Source organism: Dermacentor variabilis, chromosome 11 (genome assembly GCF_050947875.1).
Source record: "Dermacentor variabilis isolate Ectoservices chromosome 11, ASM5094787v1, whole genome shotgun sequence".
Classification (NCBI taxonomy): Eukaryota; Metazoa; Arthropoda; class Arachnida; order Ixodida; family Ixodidae; genus Dermacentor; species Dermacentor variabilis.
Window position 1 is genome coordinate 100,120,101 of NC_134578.1, and position 23,693 is coordinate 100,143,793.

General features: G+C 46.5%; 1 protein-coding gene across 3 annotated transcripts in view; it reads right to left on the reverse strand.

Annotated features, from left to right (window-relative positions):
• Positions 1 to 19,094, reverse strand: part of LOC142564898 (uncharacterized) — a 65,906-nt gene extending 46,812 nt beyond the window's left edge. For 2 of the 3 annotated variants that reach the window (XM_075676100.1, XM_075676098.1), the window contains exons 1-3: positions 18,937 to 19,094; positions 14,385 to 14,435; positions 694 to 848 (exon numbers count right to left, since the gene is read on the reverse strand). In XM_075676100.1, coding sequence (XP_075532215.1) covers positions 694 to 848; positions 14,385 to 14,435; positions 18,937 to 19,011 — 281 coding nt within the window. In that variant the 5' untranslated portion in view covers positions 19,012 to 19,094. The remainder of the gene's footprint in view (positions 1 to 693; positions 849 to 14,384; positions 14,436 to 18,936) is intronic. The other variant, XM_075676099.1, reaches the window with a different exon arrangement.
• Positions 19,095 to 23,693: the final 4,599 nt, after the last annotated feature.

Sequence of the window (23,693 nt, forward strand, 5' to 3'; positions counted from 1 at the left end):
TCCTGATTCATTTCCTGTACTGTTGTGCTCGCTGTAGCCAAGGTGCTGAATAAAAGACTAACACAATAATTTAATTAGGGCTTTCAATGCTTCTTGAGATGTGAAAGTTGAATAGCAGAAGACGGAAACTTTACTCAATGACCTCATGACCTACATATTTATGCAAACCTCATGATGAGAAACCTGGTTAACAGGTGGTAAGAGAAATGCCGAAGTCATCCTAATTTCTTTATACACCCATACAAACGCGTGCACAACTGTCCGATTAACGAAGAAAAAATATTTCCAATTTGTATAACAATATCTTTAGTTTGTTATATTCGAGCTATTTAGTTTGTTACTCCGATCTGTTGGCAGCAGTTTAGTCTCAGAGCAGCCAGATATTCGCGCAGTTTTGTTGTCATAAGAATATACACATACCAGTGCTAAGCTAGGAACGCTAGTCTGAGCATGTAAGATATGTGCCAAAGAAAGCTTTATCATTCCTAGTATAATTTTAGTCAATATCACAAAGTGCCGCGATAGTGCGTCAAACAAAGGAGGCGCATCAACGATTTTTTTAGTCAGGTAAAATATCGCTCTCAATTTTACTGCGACTCAAAGAGAGTGTGAAATAATATTTTATCAAGAGGTATTTATTAAGCATCCACAATATTTAGATAGGCTGATATAAAAATAAATATGACAGCTTACCAGATCCATTCAGAATCATTCTTCATGTGCACTCGCACGCGATGTGACAAGGTCCGACTGGCACGATTACTCGCGGTAGTTTGTGCTTTAATACAGGTTATATTGGTAAGAGTCGCATTACTCATGTTCAGGTAAATTTGAGGTGAAGACATGAACTAGATAAGAGAAGACACATACAAAGAGAACAAAAAAGGATGAGTTTGATTTAGGAGTTCGAAGTTCAAGTACCTCAGGCTCTGCAGGCTAACATTGTAATATCACCCGCTTGAGCAAGGTCTTCTGTAAACAAAAACGTAGGTAGTTCAAGAGCTATAGAAGTTATCAAGTTAATCCTATCTTATGAAGGTCATCATTTTAATATTATATTAAATAATTGATACACTTTAGACCATGCAAGTTCAACGTACATTGATTTCAGAGCTTGTGATTATATGAAATTTCATATGTATTTTCACTGAGGAGAGATGTTTACTTTTTGCCAGGTGTGATAGCCATGGTCTAGGTAGCAGTATGTTTTCCGCGGCAGTTGGGTAGAGCAGTTTGAACCCCGTTGCTGGGCTGTGTATTCGCGGGCAGAAGCAGCCTGCTAGCCAGGTGACTGGCTGTTCAGGTGCATGGACGCTATTACAAGCTTTTCTATTCCAGTTCTGCAATAAGCGATCTACGATTGGCCAAAAACTTTTGTGGACCACCCTATTTCATCTGTCTCTCACGCGACGTCACGAAAACCGCGATATCTCGCAATCTGATATGACGTGTACACACTGATTATGAATGATTTGACTGAACTAAAGAAAAATTGTTGTCTCTGATTCGACGCCTTTTCGCCATTAGCTCTCGGCAATTGGTCAAAAGCTCTCCGGCTGCACCCACTTCACCGGCCTGTCACACGACGTCACAAAACCGCAAAAACTAAGCGCGTCAAAGTGACGTGTATGCGTTAAAGATACAGTAATATGCCGAACAAAATTGAACTTTCTTCTGAATAGCCGCAGGCTGCCCCCGTTTTGAAAGGAATAAACGATGGCTGCGGCTGATCGCTTGGGCACTAGCTACTCCAGCTGCCGGAGAGCATGGATTTATTTGCGTATAATAAGACTTTTTTCGTGGCCGTGTAACGTTTTCAAGCACTTTCAGTACGTTTTAAACCTCGTTATGCCAACTCTTCCTTGCTTAGGATCCGTTTTAGCGTCATTCTTAAGCTTCCGAAAAATGCGTCCACAATTTTCGACCAGCCACCGCAAGGTAAGTAAGGGAAAGCGGACCAATCACAGACGCCGGCCCCACCCTTTTCATGCGGTTATCGATTTTCAGTGCAGTGGCTCGGCCCATCGAATCCCTCTCCACTTGAGCATGCTCCTCGCCTCTTGCCAGCCAATTAGAGAAGACAAGCCGCTTAGTTTAGACAATGTTATTCGTTTTTCAAGCAAACAGAAGTTACCTCCTCTGAACAAGGAGGACGTTTGTTTGGTCTGTTTAGACAACCTTGCGGGTGGCTGCCCAATGCTAGCGCCGGCGGTTACGCAAATTTGACGTCACGAGATTGGAATAAAAACATATTGGAAACTTTAACGTTATAGGGCACACGTTACATGGGAGGTGTTATGCGGAAGCCGCTACGTTTGTTCTACAGCACACATTATTGGCGCCCGTTTCTGCGGCGAGGGTCGGTGTCCTTCGGCGTCAATATTATGCGCAGGCCAATATGTTTGTTTTAGAGCGCAGCTCATAGGCGCCCCTTAGTGCGGCGAGGGTTGGCGTCGCTCTACATCAATGTTTCGCGCAGGGCAATATGTTTTAGAGCGCAGCTCACAGGTGCCCGTTCCTGCGGCGAAAGTCTGCGTCCCTCGGCGTCAATTTTATGCGCAGACAAATATGTTTGTTTTAGAACGCACCTCATAGGCGCCCGTTCTTGGGGCGACCGTCGGCGTCCGTCGGTGCCATTATGTCCAGGGCACGCTGTTTGTTCTTGAGCACATCTCACAGGAGCCAGTTCCTGCGGCGAGAGTCGTCACTCCTCGGCGTCTATGCTATGCACAGATCCCAGCTGCCCATTCCTGCGGCGAGCGTTGGAGTCCCTGGGCGCCAATGTTCCACCAAGGTTGCAGGTCACTATACACCGACGTAGAAGACGCGCCTGACAACGCGCCTGAGGGAATGTCCCACTCCACAAACCTCCTCAAATGTTATGGGGTCGTGTAGTTTCGATTCGCCCTGACCTTCGTAAATGGGTTTGTTGGATTGCCCGGTCCAAACCGTTCCTACGTATATCTTTTTAATTTTGCCTATCGTGTCGGCTTCCCGGCCTTCGAGCTCGTTTTCCATTAGCGTTTTCGTGGGTTAATCAGACTAATCCAACTCGTTTTCCCGGGTTAATCGGACTTCGAAGAATGTGCTGTTTTCTTTGCATTCAAAGTTCCCCGAAGCAAGTCACTTAAGTAACGCCAGTTGCTGTCGCCTAACCCTTGCGCGTATTTTTTAGTTTCCTGTGCTAGCTGGGCTATGCGTATCCTGAGTGTGCGATTAAGCCCCTGCCTTTCCAATCATATTTTGAGGCCTCTCCGGGCTTCCCAGAGATGCAAGAGATAATAGTCCACGGCTGGAGCCTCCATGTCGTTTTCCTCGTTTTTTGATCCCACCGTGAATATTCCTGATGCACTGTGCCCGTTGTACCATGTCTGTTATGCTTCCGATCGTTTTATGTTTTTCAGAAAACTTGGTTCACTCGGACAGCCATAGATCTTCTGATCCTGGCTGTTTTAACCGATATGATTAAAATATCGTGATTGCTTCCTAGCTTTTCACCTAGGTTCCTCTATTGCATCTAGCTTTCGTTGTTGGGGGGCAATTCACGTTGATATATCTGATTGAGTTAGCTGGAAAAGTCTGCAGCGCGCTGCCAATCCTGCTATAAGATGCCCATGGGTTTATGTCTATTATAGCCCCAGTTTGATTGTTGTGCGTAAAGGTCTCCTAACAATATTAATTTGTCCTTTCCTTAAGCGAGTCATCGCGGTGGCCACCACGTTTTTGATATCCGCCTGCGCCTCTCTGGTAGAAATTTAAACTTGGACAATTATAGTTTTAGGTTGGCTTTTTTTCTGTGGCAAAACGATGACTATCTGGCGCTGAATAGCTTACCGTCCCCTAAAATATTGTATGGTAATCGCGACATTCTTTTTGGCAAAAGTGGCTACTTGAGGGCAACGTGGTTTAGCAGAAAGCTCGTATCCTTTGAGATTTCTTGTCATTTGCTAACGTCAGGAGGGATTGGCGCTGATTCTATGTAGTGCGTCAAATTAACAAATTTCTTCTGTAGGGTGCGGCAATTACATTGTAAGATTTAAATGTGTCCGATCTGTGTGTTGTTTACCATCCTGTCCGTGGATGTTTCTATCACTATCAGGGTGCTCTATCGTTTTCGGTGTCCAGGTAAGAGCTCTCAGGCTTTGGCTGACCCCTTTACTGTGGGCGGCTGAGGCATTTGTTTGCACATCCTCTAGCGTTCGCTTGACTTGGTGCATCTCCGCGAACATTAGCTGCATTTATTGTGCTAACAGTTCCAGCATAGCCGTCAGCATAACCGTTTGAGCGCTTGAGCCAGTACATTGTTCCCTTGGCGTCTGCGGTGCTGTTTGCAAATGTGGTGCGCAATTTGTAAAGTGCGCCTCACCAGGCCACATAGCAAATTTCGGTTATACACTGGAAGCAGTTACGTGCCTTTTAGGGAGTGTTCTGGCGCAAGAAATTCTCAAATTGATTCATTAGTAGCTGAGATGGAAGTAATACAGTGCTGCGAGTTCTTTATTTCAACAGGCAAGGGCCGCTGCCAAGAGGGACACTCTCTCCGCTTGCCCCGTCTTGCCTCGGCAAGCCAAATTCCTTTTCTGCGTTCTTCCATGCCGGAGCTTCAGTATCGCGCAACGCATACGTCATGGGCCTTGTCTTTATCTTTCTATGCCTTTATTGCAGCGCGGCGCACTTGCTGCACGGCGTTGTACGTTTGCCTCCCTTCGTGCAGCACACGATTTTGCGCGCTGGGCTCGAGAACACCTGAATAGCTGTATAAGTCACTGCTACGCGAAAACTAATCAGACACCAGTGGTTCATAAAGCATGATCGCGTGCTGGAACACGGTACAAAATCATACACTTTAGATGTATGCGTGCACTACCGCATGATGTGGGAACAAGAGGACTAAATGGAAGTGCATCTCTCTGGGTGTTGTGCGAGGTAAAACAACTCGCAGACATTCCGTTTGTGCCTTTTATTATTTCTCTAACCTTTAATTCGCCTATCGAAGTAATAGATTGCCGAAATAATAGATGTTGCCTTGGATATTTCTCGATGTCACGTGTCACTACGAGCGAGGTCACATAAGCGCGATGTTCGTAGTCGCACTTTTGCGATATAGGTTGACTTTCCGGTTGGGAACGCGGCACCCGCGAGCGGAAGGGCAAACGGCGTTCGGTCTGAAATTCCAGCTCTTTCGGTGGCGCGTAGCGTTGCAGTACATAACAGAGAGGATAGTTAGTGTGCATCGTATGCACGCCGCCTGTCAGCTCAATATGGGCATACCTGGTGAGGGGCCCCGTAAAGCTTCAAACTCGGCTCATGGCTCGGCTAAATTATTACAAAGTAGTTTGTTTTGCGCGACTATTATCTTGTAAATAGTTTTTCTAATGATTGTTGTTTGCGTATTCTCAGATTTGGCTGGGGGAGACGCGATTTGTGCCCACCTCAGGTGATTATTTTGAGAGACACTGCCTGCCAGTAAGACCCCTGACGACTGGTTTCTAGGGACCCCTTTCTTTCTTGTCGGCTATTGCTGCTGGGGCACCTTGGGTCAGGATGCCACACGTTTTCTCTGGCCCAACTGCACCGGACAAAGCTACTCGATTCCGCAACGGCTGTCGGATCCTGGAGGAGCTGACATGATAGGTCGTGGGATGAGACTGCACCGCCGAGTCCTCATCGTCGGCGGCGAACCAGCGCATCTGGGTTTTCGTTGGTTTCTTGGTCTCTGATCTTCATATCTGTTTTTCTGGGTTAGTTTCTTGGGATATGTACAGTTACCCGTTCGACGATGACACCTACAAATAGCGCAATCGGGGGTGCGCGCATGTCGAACACCAGCCTCCCGCACCCCGCACAAGCGGCACACCTCTACATCGGTCTGTGAACACACGTCGCTACGGTGTCCCCGGAGTCCACAGATACGGCAGAGGGTACCGAATTTCGTTAGAGGGTGCAGAGTTTTTCCCTCCTCTCCACCGAAGTAATAAACTCTACTTTGCACTCTTGCGAAGTCGGGGGTCCCTGTGACCAATGAAGTTTCCATGGATGGTGCCGTACCAGGTGCCGGAAGAAAGGGTTCCGAGCGACGTTTAAGAGAATGAAAAAAAGGATTATAATATAAGAAAGTACGTCATTGGGAGTTGCAATAAGGCTCCAACTATCAGAGCCCATTATGGTAGCGTCTTTGAATGTCCGAGTGTCTGACTGTTTTCCAACGTCCCTCTCTGCCTCCACAGCAGTCTAGACGGATACGCTTTTTATGCGCTGCGTCGTTATTGCAGTCAGGAAGCCGATGATGTCAGGTCCCATCAATCCAGAGGTTTGTTGCCCTTTTCCGTAGACGGGAGTTTTGTAGAAGCACAGGCATATCACTGGGCACAAACAGGAGAACTGGAATTGCACGCTGACTCCATCTCCGGCGTGGTCGTGCCAATTTGTGCGGCTGACAGGTGTGAAGAATTGTAGCCTTTCGCGGACCTCATTTACGGCTTGGACGTTCAACATACCATTTCACGAGGCCGTCGACTCGTTTCCCTTAAATTGCTTTATGCGTGATCGGAGTTTTGTGGTGGAGTAAACGGTCGACCATAAGGGCCTTGATGGGCACTTCGTGATGGTTAGGAGTGACGACGCTGCTATCATAGATACCATGAAGTGAACGATGAGGCGTGACAACTGCATGTCGCTGGGGTGGCATCCCCCACTCTGAAGGGCCGCCGGTCACAACAGCATCTCCACCGCCCGATGGTGCATCGGGAGGTCGAACTGTTCGATGCAGCTCAGTCGGCTTGATACCTCCATTGTTCGAAGCCATGGGACGCAGCCTCTGTGAATGAAGGTCTTTGGCTTAAGACCTCTTGGCATGTGGGCTATTACTGGGCTGCATAAATGCAAGGGGAGAAGCTCCAAGCAGCGACTGTTGTCAGCCACACACAATGCTTCAAGCGCCACGTGCACGTCACTCTCATCGCCAGACTGTACGAATTCCAAAAATCTGACAACTCCCTACCGGAACGAAAACCTTGAAACACAAGGTACACGTGGATTTGGACCAGTACCCATAAACTTCCAATTAAGTGTCCTCTCAAATAGACACAAACAGGTAATACGTAATCAAGATAAGTAATAATGAATTAGAGCTTCCTCAGGTCAGGAAGGTTAAGGGAGAACTGGCTTTGCGAGAACCATCTAAAAACCTTATCAACTTTCTAAATTGGCTAAGAAAGCCTCACTAATTGCACTTGTCTTCTAGCACACTTCTATATGATGCTAATACGACGCAGCGTAATTCCAATAAATCCCCAAATCAGACCGGTAATAAGAATAGTTCGAAAAAATTATGCGGATTATCCAAAACAAGTCGCAATCAACCCTACATTGAGGCTCTTTATCTTCAGCCTTCACATCCGTGTAAGAAAAGAAACTAAACACTGACGCTTTCCCTTCTCCAGCGTTCAGCTGTCAAGTTTTCATGGAAGTAATCAAACTAACTAAAAAAATCTTACATACCATGAGGAGAAGAGACCAACAATGCCTTCTGTTTAACAAAAGTTCCTCAAACTTAAACGTTCCAAAATATTATTGTCGTCGAAGAATTTAAAGCCCACGAACGCAACATATAAAGTGTGCCACCAAAAGCACTCTTGCCAAATAAAACACGGACTCGTTATAAACTGCCGCTAAAACAACTCATCAACTTGCGCTACTTGAGCGTGGCCTCCCGAACTGTATGCAACACTGAACCTGTTTGCTTTTGAATTCCTCACGTGTCATCCCGTAAGCTTTTCACTTCAAGCTACAGAACTAATCTGAGCGGAACATGCCAATAACCTTAAAAATATTGTGGTATTGCTTACGCATTGTCAAACGTTCAGCGCGCAACTAATTTCCTACAAAAGGAATACGAAATAACAAAACATTTTGCAATGCGTCTTCCTGATTTCCTTTTCAGGCCTTAACAATTCTTTTCAGACGAGCTCAAGAACGTCGCGCCTTCCAGGGTTCTCGCAACGTCCGGTCGCGAAGAAGGCCAAACTCGTTAATTTGCTCGACACACCTCGGCATCACACCAAGAGCCTCCGTCTACTAGGAGAGGGGTACAATCTCAAACCTGCGCGCCCGTTTCCACCCTGTGTTCTAGGCAGCTGACTTTCTTTGCCATCGCGAATGACCGGCTCTTGTAGAAGCCTACAGGACGCTTCGCTTTGTCCCTCTGCTTAGAACGAGACGCCCTCGATGCATTTAAGGGACGGTTACTATGCCTGAATCTTCCGGAAAATCTTTTTCGCTAAGTGCGTCACGCCGATTCCCAATCTTGCAAACACCTCAGCTTGGGAGTTACCGTCCTTCGCTTTTTCCCAGTCTTCGGCTGGGACCATACTTTCCCACCTTTGCCTCTGTCGCCTTGGCGCTTCGCACGTTTGATTCTAGACGCCTCGACCGCGTCCGCCTTTCTCATCTTGTGCCTATGCCTTTTTTCACCATCTGTTCTGACTTATCCCAACAGCCATAGGTGACATATTCTGGCAGGTCTGTCGAACTTGCCGCCTCCGTACAAACTTGGCCTAACGGGCCCTCCGTTTCTTGTGGGGGCAATCAGCCACTCTCTACGGCCTCCTCCTTGCTTCCGGTTACTAACACGTTTCCCTCATCACCGCACGCAGCTGCCTCTGGAATCATTCCATGATCCTCTGACCACCGCTCAATACGGGACAAGCCTATCAGTCTCCGACTCTCCTCCCGTGTTTTTGCCTTGAAAGCTCCCATATCAGACAAGGGTTCTGCTCGCTCCTGCAGCGTTTGCTCCGACCCATTCGAAGAGTCATACCTGACTTGATCTTACAGGCTGGCCGAACTGATTACAGGCTGGCCTTCGTGCTGATTTGCTCTGCTTGAGGTGCGTCACCCTCCATCTCCTGATGCGTGCCGGGGAACTTGCCTTTAGACCCTACATACCAGACAATGTATAGTATAAATAAAGCATTCATTCATTCATTCAAGTCTCCGGTGTAACGTTCGTACAGACAGACTTGCTACCTTTTTGCTTCCCTGCACCATATCGCGCTTTGTAACTTCGCTCTGATTCTCGCGGCGTACTGCGGAAAGTTTGTCGCGTGCAGCTATCATCGGCGAATTCTGCCACTCCCTCGGCCTTCGAGGTCGGCGCGAAATTCAAGATCGAAGTGTCTCAACGAAGCCATCTTAGCCCTATCGTAGTCTCGCGCTTTCTCCTAGGACAATCAGTTTATATGAAGCATTTAGCGATATTCAATACCTTTAGCGCTGGTAATGCCTCGTTCCACAAGTCCCGGCTGACACCCTCTTTCTCGCACACACACTTCCGAAATCGGCGAGGAAATGAACTATTCCGTCATCTGCCCCGAAAGTGCGAATCTGCCATCTAAGTATCTGACATTTGTGTTCAAGCTCTGTCATCCTTAGAGCGTGCCGTCACGCTGTCTTCTGCTCGCGCTTCTCGCACGCCTCTGCTTTTTGTTTTCTTTCAATAATGGTTTCCCAAGCTTCGTCAGCCTCCTCGACCGTCACTTCTGCCTTCATGACGTCTAAAACTGCCGCTTTGGTTTTTGCGGAGCCGACGGAAATGCCTAATTCGTCGCAAATTAGAAGTAGGTCCTGTATTTCGAATATCTCCATAGCGAGCGCCATCGCTGCCTCTACTTTTCGCTTTCTTTCCACAATAGTTTCCCAAGTTTCGTTGGCCTCCTTGACTGTCATATATTCTAGGTTCATGACGTTGGGAACTGCGCCTTTTGTATTTGCAGAGCTGGCGCAAATGCTCAACTCCTCGCAAATTAGAAGAGGTCCGACACTTCAAATTTCTCCGTAGCAATCTCATTTGCCTTCCAAATTCACGCCTCTTTAAAACTAAACCGTCATTTAAAGAGGGTGATTTACAATACAGTACCCACCAGAAAGCACTCATGCTTTCCAAGAATCTGGTTTCTTGCACTAGAGAGAGTTCCGCGCGACATGTAGAGCAAAGATTCGACACTGGCTGACCCCTCCTTATCGGTACTATCAGGAGAGTGCATTATTTCTGGTCCGTCGCGCTCTTTACTCACAAAACAACTTTTCTGGCCTCACCGGCCTCCTCCCAACTCCTCGCCTCCTTCTGCAAAAGCTCCAATTTCTGCATTTTGCTTTTCGCAGGGTCAACCGAAATGCCCATCTGCTCAAAAATTTTAAGGAGTTCTTGGATTTTCTACATCTCCGTCCTCACCACGCACCTTGTGTTTTTTTCCCACTATCAATTCGGCCCCCGATACACTAAATTCTTGGTCTGCTAATAACTAATGACAGTGAAAGTCATTGCCGACTGCCTGCGCTTATGAGTCTGGCGAAAAGAGAAGCAAACACGCAGCACTCACCACATCGATATAGCTAATTCCAACCGATCCCATAAGCTTCTAGCCACTGTTGTGAAGTCGGGGGTCATGCCAGCCAACGAAGTTTCTATGGATGGTGCCGTGCCAATAATAATAATAATATTTGGGGTTTTACGTGCCAAAACCACTTTCTGATTATGAGGCACGCCGTAGTGGGGGACTCCGGAAATTTTGACCACCTGGGGTTCTTTAACGTGCACCTAAATATAAGCACACGGGTGTTTTCGCATTTCGCCCCTATCGAAATGCGGCCACCGTGGCCGGGATTCGATCCCGCGACCTCGTGCTCAGCAGCCCAACACCATAGCCACTGAGCAACCGCGGCGGGTAGTGCCGTGCCAGGTGCCGGAAGAAAGGATTCCAAGAGACGTTCAAGAGAACGAAAAAATGGAATGTATTAAAAAAAGTACGTCATACAGTTTTACAATAAGGTTCCAACTATGGTAGCGTGTTTGAATGTCTGAGTGCCTGGCTGTTTTCCAGCGTCCCCTTCTGCCTCCACAGCCGTCTGAATCCGCTTTTTATGCCCTGCGCCGGCATTGCAGTCGCCTCCTCCAATCCGGCGTCAGGAAATCGATGACCTCAGGTCCCACCAGTCCAGAGGTCTGTTGCCCTTTCCCTCCGACGGGATTTTTGTCGAAACACAGGCATGTCGCTGGGCACAAGCAGGGGAACTGGAATTGTACGCAGACTCCATCTCCGGCGTGGTCCTTCCAAATTGTGCGGCTGACAGGTGTGAAGAATCATAGCCTCGCACGGACCTCATTTCCGGCGTGGACGTCCAACATCCCATTTGACGAGGCCGTTGGCTCGTTTCTCATGATTGCTTCATCCGTGACCGGAGTCTTATCGCGGAGTGAACGGTCACCCATAACGGCCTCGATGGGCTCTTCATGGCGGTCAGGAGAGACGACGTTGCTATCATGGCTGCCTTGAAGTGAACGACGAGGCGTGACAACTGCATGTCACTGGGGTGGCATCGCCCACTGTGAAGGGCCGCCAGGGAAAACAGCACTTGGATGCCGTAGAACGTTAGCAAAGTACTTTTCGAGTCATTCAGCATTCTTGTGTCTATCAACTACAGCCTCTGGGTTCGAATACGTCGATTCGGTCGCAGCACGTCAGAAGGGGTGAAGGCTATCCCGTAGATTACTCTCAATCTCCGCGTCGTGTCTTTTCCTGCTGTAACCTAAGCACTAACCGGGTGCAATCATGTGTTAATGCTGAAGGATTTATTGGTCTGCATCACCTTGGCCGTATCCTTATTCGGATGGAATACTGGGAGCATGGAACCTGATTTTATTCTTAAAATAAAATTGTTGCAAGTTGTTCTGTCCTAACATGCTTCCATGACGACTCTTGCGGTGGTCTGACTGTTAACATTCTTGGGTAGTAGCCGTTGGTGTGGTCTGATGACCAATTTAAAGACGCTATTCGATAGCGGCAGTAGACGCTTGCGTCTCGGGCGTCTTGGATGCGCCATGGTTTTGGATGAGATGGTATTCGCAACTGATGGCGGTGTGCTTCAATTGCGCGGAGCGTCGCAGCGAGATTTTTATTTTTCTTTAGAGAAAGAACGCTCTCCTATCCGGCTTCTGCTGTCGTTTTGTCGACAACGGTAGAAGTTTCCAGACCGTTGTTGATAGTAGCTCCCTTATTGCTATCGTGGTGGGGTGTTGCATCACGCACCTGAGACACAGTGAAGTCACCTTCTTGTTCCAATCACGAGGTTGTAATTCGTCGCGGATGCCACGTCACAGCAGGATTCCTGACGGCCACCATTCTCGATTGCGCGCCCGCAGGTGCCGCAGCTTCTCCCCTATTTCGAAGCTAGGGTTAGCAGCGCCTCCGCTCCCCCCCCCTCCCCCCCTGGATGTGAAGGTGGTAAATCGGCCGTAAAACGTCGAAATATGCTCCGACTGTCCTGCAGTTGGTCTCCATAGGAGCCGTACTAGTTTATTGGAAATGGCGGTGATCGTTTCCAGCTTGTCCCAGAATGTGGTCTACCCGAAAACCTAACCATGTGGCGCCCGATGTGAGCTCAGCCATTTCAACCGGCGTGTTCTTCCACGCACCTAGATCCTGCACGAATCTGCAGCGGGCAGTCGCCACGTACGCAGCTGCAGCTGGAGTGGAATGCGCACGCCCACCCTCCCCTCGCGCGCGACGGAAGACGGTGTGCTTCCTCATCGCTCTTCTCTCCTTAGCGCGGGTAATACTGAGCTCGTATCGTCGATCCCCTTCGCAAGCTTTCACTCGCGTAGCACAACACGGCCATCGTGTTATTGCTTTTGGACTTTATACGTGACGTCACGGCGAGGCTGCCGGGAGAAATGCGCCTGGAGAGTCCATATAATTTTTACCGAAAAAAAAAACCAGCGCGAAGAAGACGTGCACGAACGAAGGAATGACAAACTCGCCTAGCTCTCAGCTTCACATATATGCGCCTCTTTTTATGAGGATTCGCAATGTGACCACGCCGCAGTATTTGAAACATACAAACGTATTCGGCTTCGGCACAACTGGCGCGAGATGGTATCTTCTATAGGAAAGTTTCTTTAGTGCTACTTTGACTTTCAACATCCCAAATCGCCACATGCACGCACGTCTGTCGCCTTGCAGCCTCTTGTGTGCCCTACCAAACCCTTCAATCGCGTCGTCGTTGACTTCGACGGTCCACTTATAATGACACCCGATGGCTGGATCAATGTTGCTGTGCACCATTAGACACGCTATGCCGAATCAACTGACATAGCAAATTCTACAGCGCAGGATGTAACCTCTTTCGTTCTACATAGCTACATGCTTCGAAGTGGCGCCACTTCGAGAACTCTTCAGTGATACAGGTAGCGCATTTCTCTTTGAAGTTGTGGAAGCTCTACTTTCGGAATACCACATTTTTCATCTAACCAGCATGGGCCGCATTCTTCCTTTTGTAGCGTTCGCATGCAACACCGTGCAACCATGCAACCTATGCAACCTATGCAACCCCCCATGCAACCGATGCATGCAACCTACTACGCTATTTTCACTTTTTTTCCTCCTGTATGAATGCGAGCCTTCGCATGCCATTCAAACCATCGTTACGCCTCCGCGTGTTGCGAGTGCACACGTGTGTAGGAAGCGGCTCGACAAGCCCGAAGTGTGCTGCCAGCTCGCACTTACCTTTACGTCCGAAGAACAACAGCGCGAGTAGGATAGAGGCGTCGCTTCACAACCAAATACTTCCTATTACCGAGGGTCTCTTTTATGGTTGGCTCTACTTTGCCGAGAATTTGGGTATTCCTCGAAACTGGTTCAAAAGTACTAAGGGCCTTGCCCCGTCTTCGCGCGAACATCCCCGCTGATTTGATTCATTGAGCCACTTTCTCCATCTGACGACATGTGCAGGCGTGGACATGACCTCGTCCACGTGGCGGGTCCCAAACGTGTCGTAACCGTCTGCCTCCAACGCCTTAGTTAACCTCTTATCACATCAAATAATTTACGCATATGTGTCCACCAGTGGTTGCATCTGTATGCCGCACACATGAAGTGTAATTATTTCCGTCCTTTATAATATGCTTGGGAGAGTGTATTTACTTAAAGTGCGGAGATTTTTCTTGCGAAACAATCTCATTGCATCTGCGTAGAATCAATAGTGCGATTATTGTTTGTAATTTTAACCATTAACGGCGCTCCTTGCAACCCATCTTTCATGACTACTTCCAATACTGGCGTCGCCCGCAGTTGCCTAAGGCTCCAAAAATAAATCGTTTACGCTGAGATTATGTATACATTCTACTGACAACTGTAATTCCACTGCCATTTCAAGGTCTTCACTACATCTGTAGAGTGTCGTTTACCTAAAACGGATTGGTAGATAGATCATTCGTATGCCATTCAAGAAAGCGTTCAACTGCCAAAGACCACGATTAAAAACAAAGCATTTAAAGCAGACCCTGTCGCTTCACTATCTCTACTGAGAGATCCGAAATATACACTAACCTTCCAAGGCCCTGGTGTCTTCCATTGAGGCCTTGCTGCTGCAGAGATATCCTGAAAATAATGAGAGTGGAAGCGATTTAAATCAAATTTTCTAAACATTTTACGGAGATGATGGTTTTCAGAAGCCAGGATTAGACGACTGAACTTCTAACGTGTTGTGTTCAAAGTTTAGGTGGCGTAGAACGCACGTGTCCAGAAAAACAGAGCCACACTTACATCTTCCACTGTGACAAAACGGATCCTGTTCTTAGTTTTACTTTTTATTAGGACACCTTTTCGTTTCACAGTCAATGCATCTCCAACACAAAATGATAAGCAGGACCAGGGCGTCTAGGTAAGTATTGCTGAAAAACCTTTGCGTGTAACCCATTTCTTAAATCTTTCGTTTTCAGAGCAACTTCGCATGAAAGAAATACTTATGTTTGTAACAGTATGTGTAAAAAACAGTAAACGGCATAAAACATTGCAATAAAAATTTTTGGCAGACTTATCCTAACAGGTGGCTGTCCAGCTTAAATAATGTAAGAATTATCATCATCATTATGCTATTTTATGTCCACTGCAGGACGAAGGCCTCTGACAGATCTCCAAATACACCTGTCCTGCGCTAACCGATTCCAACTAGCACACGCAAAATTTCCTAATTTAGACCCACCACCTTGGCTTCTGCCTTCCTGTACTGCGCTTTCCTTCTCTTGGTATCCATTCTATAACCCTAATGGTCCAATGGTTATCTACTCAGCGCATCACATGAGCTGCCAGTGCCATTTATTCTCTTAATGTCAATTACAATATCGTCTATACCCGTTTGCTCTCTGATCCAAACCATTATCTCTCTCTCTGTCTCTTAAATTTTATGCCTAGCGTATTTCATTCCATCGCTCTTTGCGTGGTCCTTAACTTGCTCTCCAGCTTCTTTGTCAGTCTCCAAGTATGTGCTCCATATGTCAGCACCGTTAAATGCACTGATTCTATACCTTCCTTTTCAATGATAATGGTAAGCTTCCAGTCGGGAGCTCACTACGTCTGCCCTGTGCGATCCAACCCATTTTTATTATTCAGTGAATTTCCTTCTCATGGTAAGGATTCCCTGTGATTAGTTGATCTAGGTAAACGTACTCCTTCACAGACTCTAGAGGCTGACTTGCGATCCTGAACTGTTGTTCCTTTGCCCGGCTATTCATCATTATCTTTCTCTTCTGCATAATAATATTCAACACCACTCTTACGCTTACCCTGTTTAGGTGCTGAATCATTCGTTGTAACTTTTCTGCAGTGTTTTGAATAGAACAATGCCATCGGCAAACCGAAGGTTGCTGAGGTATTCGCCGTCGATCCCTAGTACTAAGTCTTTCAAGCTTAATAGCCTGAATACTTCTTCCAAGCACGCAGTGAATAGCATTGGCGAGATTGTGCCTCCTTGTCTAACCCCTTTCTTTTTAGGTATCTTCCTACTTTTTTGTGTAGAATTAAGGTGGCTGTGCAACCTCTGCAGATATTTTCCAGGGTATTTACATGAGCGGTCTGTACTCCTTCCTTACGCAATGCCTGTATGGCTGCTGGTATCTCTACTGAATCAAATGCTTTTTCGTAATCTATTAAAGCCAATAAAGAGGCTCACTGTACTCGGCGGATTACTCGATAACCTGATTACTGACCTGGAGGGGATCCATTGCAGAGTATCGCTTCCTGAAGCCAGCCTGTTCCCTTGGTTGACTAAAGTCCAGTGTTGCCCTTATTCAATTGGAGAATATTTTGGTAAATACTTTATATAACACTTGGAGTAAGCTAATGGGCCTATAATTTTTCAGTTCTTTAATGCTTTTTTGTGTACTAGTATAATGTTTGCCTTCTTACACTTTTCTGGGACCCTTGCAGTCGGAAGACACTTCCTATAGAGAGTCGCCAGTTTTTCTAGCATTATGTCTCCTCTTTTAAATAAATCGACTGTTATTCCATGTTCTCCTTCCGTTTTTCACCATTTCAAGCCTTGCGAGGCCCTTATGACCTCATCTCTAGTTATAGGAGGAGTTTCTGTACCCTGTTCATTATTGTTTCGAATAGAGTACGCCTGAGTCCCCTGGGTCAGTACAGGTCAGTATAGGTTTCTTCCGCTGCTATTATTACACCTTCGAGATTGCTGATGATATTAGCCTGCTCATCTTTCAGTGCATACATCTCGGTTTCTCCTATGCCAAGTTTCCTTGTCGCTGATTTTAGGTGCATCCATTTCTTACGGCTTTCTCAGTTTTTGTCATGTTATAATTCTGAATACCACTTACTTTCGCCTTGTTGATCACTTTTGACAGTTCCACGAATTCTACTTAACTCTTGGCTTGGACGCTTTCATTATTTGTCGCTTCTTTATTATGTCCTATGTTACTGGTATTATGTCCTACTGGTTGCTTTGGTGACTCGCTTCCCACTTTAATTACTGCCTCTGAAGCCAGCCGAATTACGGTTTCATTAATTTCCTCTGCGTGATCATCATGATCTCTGTGTTCTCAGGCTGCATATTTGTTTGCAAATACCAGCCTAAATTTGCCTGCTTTTACCCTTACTGCCTCTAAGTTGACCTGTTTCTCTGTTCAAATTGAGGTGAATCCTAGCCCTCACGAACCTATGATCACTGCACTTTACCTCACATATCCCTTCTACGTCCTGCACTCTGCTGGGATCAGCAGAAAGTACGAAATCAAAATATTTCTTGTTTTCCCATTAGGGTTTTTCCAGATCCACTTTCTGCTGCTATGTTTCCTGAAAAAGATGTTCATTATTGGGCGTTACCAAGGCGCAGTTGTCAAATACAAGGTGGACAAGGAACACGCGCATGACACAGCTTTGCGAGTGCGACAGCGAAGGTGACATGGCGTCGTGGCGATCCACTCTCCTTCACACAACTCTTTACCCTTTACCACGACAGCTGGTGTTCCCTTTAAACAAGTCGGCTCCCTCGAGGCGCGCTCATGTCCCGAGTTTGCACTGGAGAGGCCGGTTGCCGCGAGAAAATCTGACAATTGTCTGCGAACGCCTAAGCATTCCATACCACTGTCCGTAGGTAGACGCGCACAAGCTAGGAAGAGCTAGTAAGGAAAACGAAGCAAAATCGAAGTCACAACCGAGCCAAATAATGCTTATTCATTAGTACACAATCCACGGAAATTCTTTAGTGTTTTATCAACCGCCTCATCGCTCACCACCCCAACCCTACTCTCCGTCTCTTCTTTCTAATAAGCGTTTCACTGTAGTGCCCAAATTTGCACCTCAACGCTGCCGAACATTTTGCCGTCGTTTCAGAACACCAACGCGGCAACGTGCTCTCCCAGTTTCCTGACGCCCGCACCACTGGCCATTGCACTGTCACAGGATGGCGAACCGATACCGGCACGCCATACGCAGACGTGACTCGACCTTGTGTCGCGCCGTCTACAGCAGCGTACGCAATAAGGTATGCAGTGACACAGGACCTGCGGCAGCGTTCCCTTGCGCAACCACACACGCGGCATCGCTGATAACGTTCGGCCGTCATCCACATACAGGCTCTGTTGAGGTGAATGAGGTTGAGCCTGGCACAATCGATGAACCGCTAGTCCGCGAACTAGGTATCATAATTCGTGAACATGAAATACGAACTGGCGGGGTCGGCGGCCATGCACTGGAGGACCTTGCCGTTGTTAGCTTTGTCACGGAGTGTAGAATCCCGAGAAGCCCGGAGTGTGCGGACGAGCCGCTTGCTTGTCGATCAGATTTGAGCACAATAGGCCGACCTGCGTCGGCCAAGTCTACGTTCGAACTACCCTCTCTTTGTCGGCGTTCCAAGCGCTTGCATATCCAGTTTCCTTCGTTTCTGCTCTGCCGTGGGGGGGGGGGGGCATCGAAACGTCATGCGTGCCTACTTTCCTCTGGCTCCTCGGAGTGGCGGTCCCGTTGTCCACGCGAATGTATAAAAAATGGAAAGATGAGTTGCCACTCTCCATGTTAAATTTCAGTTCTGTCGTCCTAGTGAGGAGGCCGCGGAAAGTCCCGGCTCCGGAGGGGCAAAGCCCCTACGAAGAGCGACGTTCCGCTCTACGTGCGGCCAATTACATCGCGAAAGCGCACAGGCATTTTTATATCCGTAGCTTGAAAAGTAGAAAGTTCAGTAGTGGGACAGCAGTGTCAACAGAGTATGCAGAACGCAAGTCCAGCATGCACAACAATCACGGACAAAGTATCGGTAAAGAAACTGTATTAAGCACCTACTTCGCGCATAAGTACATCGTTCTGCCTGTTTAGTGGGAAAATACGGCATTCGAAGGGATATATTTATACCGTACAGGAGCCAGCACGGCTTTCTTCCCAAACAATCAGCATAAAATGATTACACTGGTGCTTTCGTTAGCCTTTTAAAGCGCACCGCCGATTGCGTATGCACCCTAACTGATCGGTGGGGCTTCTACATAACGCTCGATCGCACGGAGAATAGCAGGGACAGATTTCAATGTGTTCTCTAAATCTGAACGGCTTATTAAGCTACCGCGTTTACTTTTTTAATATAGCAAACAGAACCTACCTTTTTTCCATCAACCAGAAGGAGTGCAATAGCGTTTGCAAAAACAAAGAGTGAACAAAAACTCAACTGAACCATAGTTCTTCTGCGATAACTAAAGCTCGTAAAATATCTTACTTAAAGCTCTCTTGGTTGGCCACAAGCACTAGTCGGCCCTTTAAGTACCCACTGCCAGCTGCCCTTCTGCCACGAGCCTAAAGTTGAACGGCCCAGTAACGGGTACACGAACAGAAAGAGGGTGAATAAACTCCCCGAAAAAGTTTATCAAGTGTCAGCGGTATGTACATGGGAAACGTCATGCGTAGAACGGCTTTTAGCATATGACATATAAGAAATACATAAGAAAAATTTGTGCGGTTTTCAGTTTATGCTTTAAGAACTTGCTCTATTCAATGCTAGTTGTTTTTAAAAGCTCTCCGCGAATCGTAAAATTGTACAGCATGAAAAGCAAGATAATCATGTTTTGTTGTATAGAAGGCAAGAGCAGAAGGCCAGAACTATTCAGAAGAGTTAACTCACGAGGAGTAAAAGTATCAGAATAAGGTACTTCTCGCAACTCGTGGTTGGACTGGTTTGTCCAAAGTTACTATATTTAATAGCATGCGTTACAATACAAAGTACAAAGTCAGAATAGGAAGGAGCGGCTTGTTTTGGTTCCTTTGCGTTTCCTAAGTCACATTTTTCGCACCCTATTACGCTGTAATTCATGGAGCACTGCTGCACTAACTCGATAAACAGAAGAGACTTTAAATCGATATCGCTGATATAACGAAGCATGTGTGGGCCTTTGGTTGGGTTGCGTTTGAGGCACACGCAGGAAAGTAATAAAAATATCCCAATAAGGTATCCAGTTACCACGAATTTTTACTAAATTATACTAAAACAGTTCATTGATAATGACAGGTGTTACGAAATGTCGGATCACAGAAAATCTTTCTTAAGATCATGTAGATTAAAGGTTGCCCCATAAAAATATGTTACGTGCAGGAAGGACGACGACATGGAATGTGCCAAGATTGAAAAAAAAATCAACTGTTTTTAGTACCGAACGTGGAAAATGTGACGCTTTTATCTCCTGTCCAGAATGACGCATGACCCAGCTCGTAGTGAACCTGTAGTGAACGCCAAGATTTGCACCCGCGTGGCGCTGAATGTGTTGGCGGCATTCTGGAAATTTATTCATACCTGCTGACGATCTGGGGACGTTTGGTCTCTTAAAGCGTTATATAAAAATGACAATAAGCAAAAACCGGTCTCGAACTTTGTCATTACTGTTTTGTTAGTATTTACTACTAACAGATAACAAATCTAGCCAAAGTGAATATACATTGCAACTTGGGCTCTGTAAGCATGAGTACCACAATGACCAGGAACACCTGAGAACCGGCACCGCGAGCGGCAGAATGTTTGCATTTCCAAGAGGAGGATTGCCTGGAGAGGCACCTAAGGCACAACCACATCTAACAGCACTTTGTGTTCATAAATATACTTTCCCTGGAAAACTCTAAGATATTCTGCGATATATTTTATGTAGGATCACAGAATCACTTCATACTCTGGAACCGAGTTTTGAAAGGACATGCCTCTGTACCACTATCAAATATCTTAACTGAGTGAAAGTTTCAAACCAATTTGTAGTTCCAAAGCTTTATATTGTCACGTAGTACATCCTTTGATAACAGCGCTCGCGAAAAACTAGTGCCGCGTTCGTTCTGCCAGCTGTGAGCTCGTCTTGCGGTCGCCGTGGTACGGCGCTTCGTTCAAGTAAATGTGCTCGCCTTGGCAAAACTTCCCGGCTTCCATGAAGCGCATTATACTATAAAAATTGTCCTAACCATCGAAATTTCCTATTGCAATATTATCCTACACATTCAAAGGCGAGGGCCTTCGCATTATGTTATTAGATATGTATTCTGAACGTGTTTCCGAGTGCGATGAAAACAAAAGATAAAATATAAAGTGACATCTCTCAATGCTGCATAGAGTTACTCCAGGTTTTATTGTAGTATGCGGGGTGATCGACTCATCATTCATTTAGGAAAAACCAGAATCAGTAATTTCGACTACAAAGGCTCTCTTCGGAAAGGGCCTATAACCACGGTTACAATATTTCTAATACGTTGACCGCACTTCACCACTAAGGAACAACCACACAATCGCGTTTGGCGTTGAAGTTCTTTAAATAAACCAACAGTGAGATTCCAAAACTTTTCGGGACCAGAAAACGTTTGCTCTGAGTACGATTGCTCTGCCTGAGTAGCCGATTGAGTTTGACCTCTTCGCTCGGCAGTCTGGAAAGCGCCTATTACCTCGCCTTCTTTTATATCTTCGTGCACACTACCTCATTTTTTTTAGGACCAACTTTGAACAACACATGAGGCCAGTGTAAGTTCATCCTGTTTGCATTGGGTATCACGTGTTTGAATCCCGCAGACTACGGCCACGAGATTATTGGACTCTCGCACAGTGAAGGCGTCACACAAGTGGTGCTGCCGCTGTCACGCGTTTACTGGAAGACTGCTTTTGGACATATTTTACTAAGGTATCGTTCGTCTCAATGAGAAGGGGCTTCACAGGTAGTTTAAAATAAATGTGTAATACGTAGCGTCCTTTCAACCAGATACCCTGGATAGCTTACAAACACATGAGCAAGCTGCAGTTGTTCGAGGCAACCACAGATCAACTCAATGCCTTGAAGGCAAGCCCCCCCCCCCCCCCCCGCCGCCTCTGTGAATACGTCGAGAGATGCAGGTGCTACCCCGAAGCTTAAGCTCGCTTAATTTGCTACTTCTGACATTCATGATGACAAACACGAGATGCCACTGTGGCACATTACTTAATATAGCATCCAGCTGCTAGATGAGACCTTAGCTACGATTCTCGTATAGTGCCCGTGTTCGAGCATTCTTAGGACTATTTATAGCGTTGACCCTTTAATTTGGCCCTGAAAAAATTACCTGATGATTACGATACTCGCAATTGCAAAATTTCAGCGTATCTCGTTTGAAAGCGCTCGCCAGAGAAGCCCACCCGCTCATCCTGCATACGCTGCCAACGGCATGCTAGCCGGTCGGGTGGCTTCGGCTTAGCCACCACCACGTTCGCCGCCGGCGCCGCACTCGCCCTACTAGTTTTTCACGAGCGCTGTTATCAAACGATGCTTGAGAGTAAGAGTCATGCTTCCCTCGCACCTTTTATCCTCGGCGCAATCAAGCAGCGGCGCGTGACTCAACCTTCGTTGAGTCTTGTATGAAAGCCTACGCGCTTGACCCACTGTTCAGATTTCGACGATCGTTGAATGTGCTAGCCGCTATCGTGGTGGTTTGATTGCCACTTGGTTTTGCGGGCATAGGATTTCCCAATAATGCGTTAGTTTTCTGACGCACATCTGTTGCTACCTTGCTGTTCTCCGTCACTACAACATGAGATCTGGTGGAGGTGCTTCTGCGTTCACGTACGGGGCGCACCGTGAAGCCGCGACCCAAGCCCGAACCGCGAAGACCTCAACAATGTCACCCGGACCAACCAGATAGAAGCAGGCAACATAACTTGGGCCCAGAGAGCGGTTTTGTTCCCGGCGATCTTTCGGCGATCGCCATTTGAAGACCCGAAAAGCTGGCTGGAAACGCACGAAGAGGTGGCTACGTTCAACAACTGGAACTCTGAAGACAAGGTGCTCAATCTCTACTTTTTCTTGGACGATGCCGCTCGGACAAAGCTTGACAATTGAGAGTGAAGCCTGACGACAAGGGATCTATTTCACGCACCTTTTTGAACACCTTCACAAGCATCGTGCGAAACCAAAGGGCTGAAGCTTCTCTAGAAGCCTGAGTACAACTGCCCATTGAGACCATCGCCATCTTCATGGAAGAAATGACCTCTCTTTTTCTCCAAATGATCCCGGAAATGTCTGAGGAGAAAAAATTCCGCTTCCTGATGCGGACGTAAAGCAAGTACTCTTCGGCGGACTGATCCGAAACCCGCTGTATACCGTTTCTAAACGTTTCTCAGAGCAGCTTGTTTCTCATGTAGCAGCTTGGCCTCCTCCTTAAGAGGAAGCTTTATAACGGATGCTCCTATCTAAATACATGCAGGAGTTGAATGAGTTTTTATCGGCAACCACTGCACAGAATTTGATGAGGTTTGTTGCATTTAAACGAAAAACTTAAATTCTACTGTCTTCTGGTTTCGAACTTTTCATTTAGGTTCTAAATTTTTATTAAAAGTTGGCACAAATCTCAAATTTTCGGAAACCTAAGCTATCACGTTTAAAACTCTAACTCACCAATGAAAAACAATATCACAATTCTGTGAATCGCATCTAATAGTACATCTACAGCGGACAAAATTGATATGTTACGAATGAATCTCAAACAATTTAGCATTATCGAAATACGGCTTTTGCAGAACCCTTGTGCACCACGTAACTAATTCATGCAAGATAAAAATTGACATACCGAATTTGTCCGCTTTGGCTCTTATAAGAGATGCCGTTTGAAGAACCGCGATATCTGTTTTTGATGAAGCGCTTTTAGTTTGTAAACGTCATGCTTCTATTTTTTTCGCACTTTCGAATTTTTCAAAATATTTTAAACAAAATTCAGGCCCTAGATCGAACTTCCGCTTCCACAGATACTAGAAGTTAACTTTCTCAAATTCAACAAATTTCATTAAATGTAATCCAGGGGTTATCTCAGAAAAGCGTTTCTGCGTTTTACATTTATTTGAATAGGCCGCGTCGGCGTTGGGCCCGAGCTAAA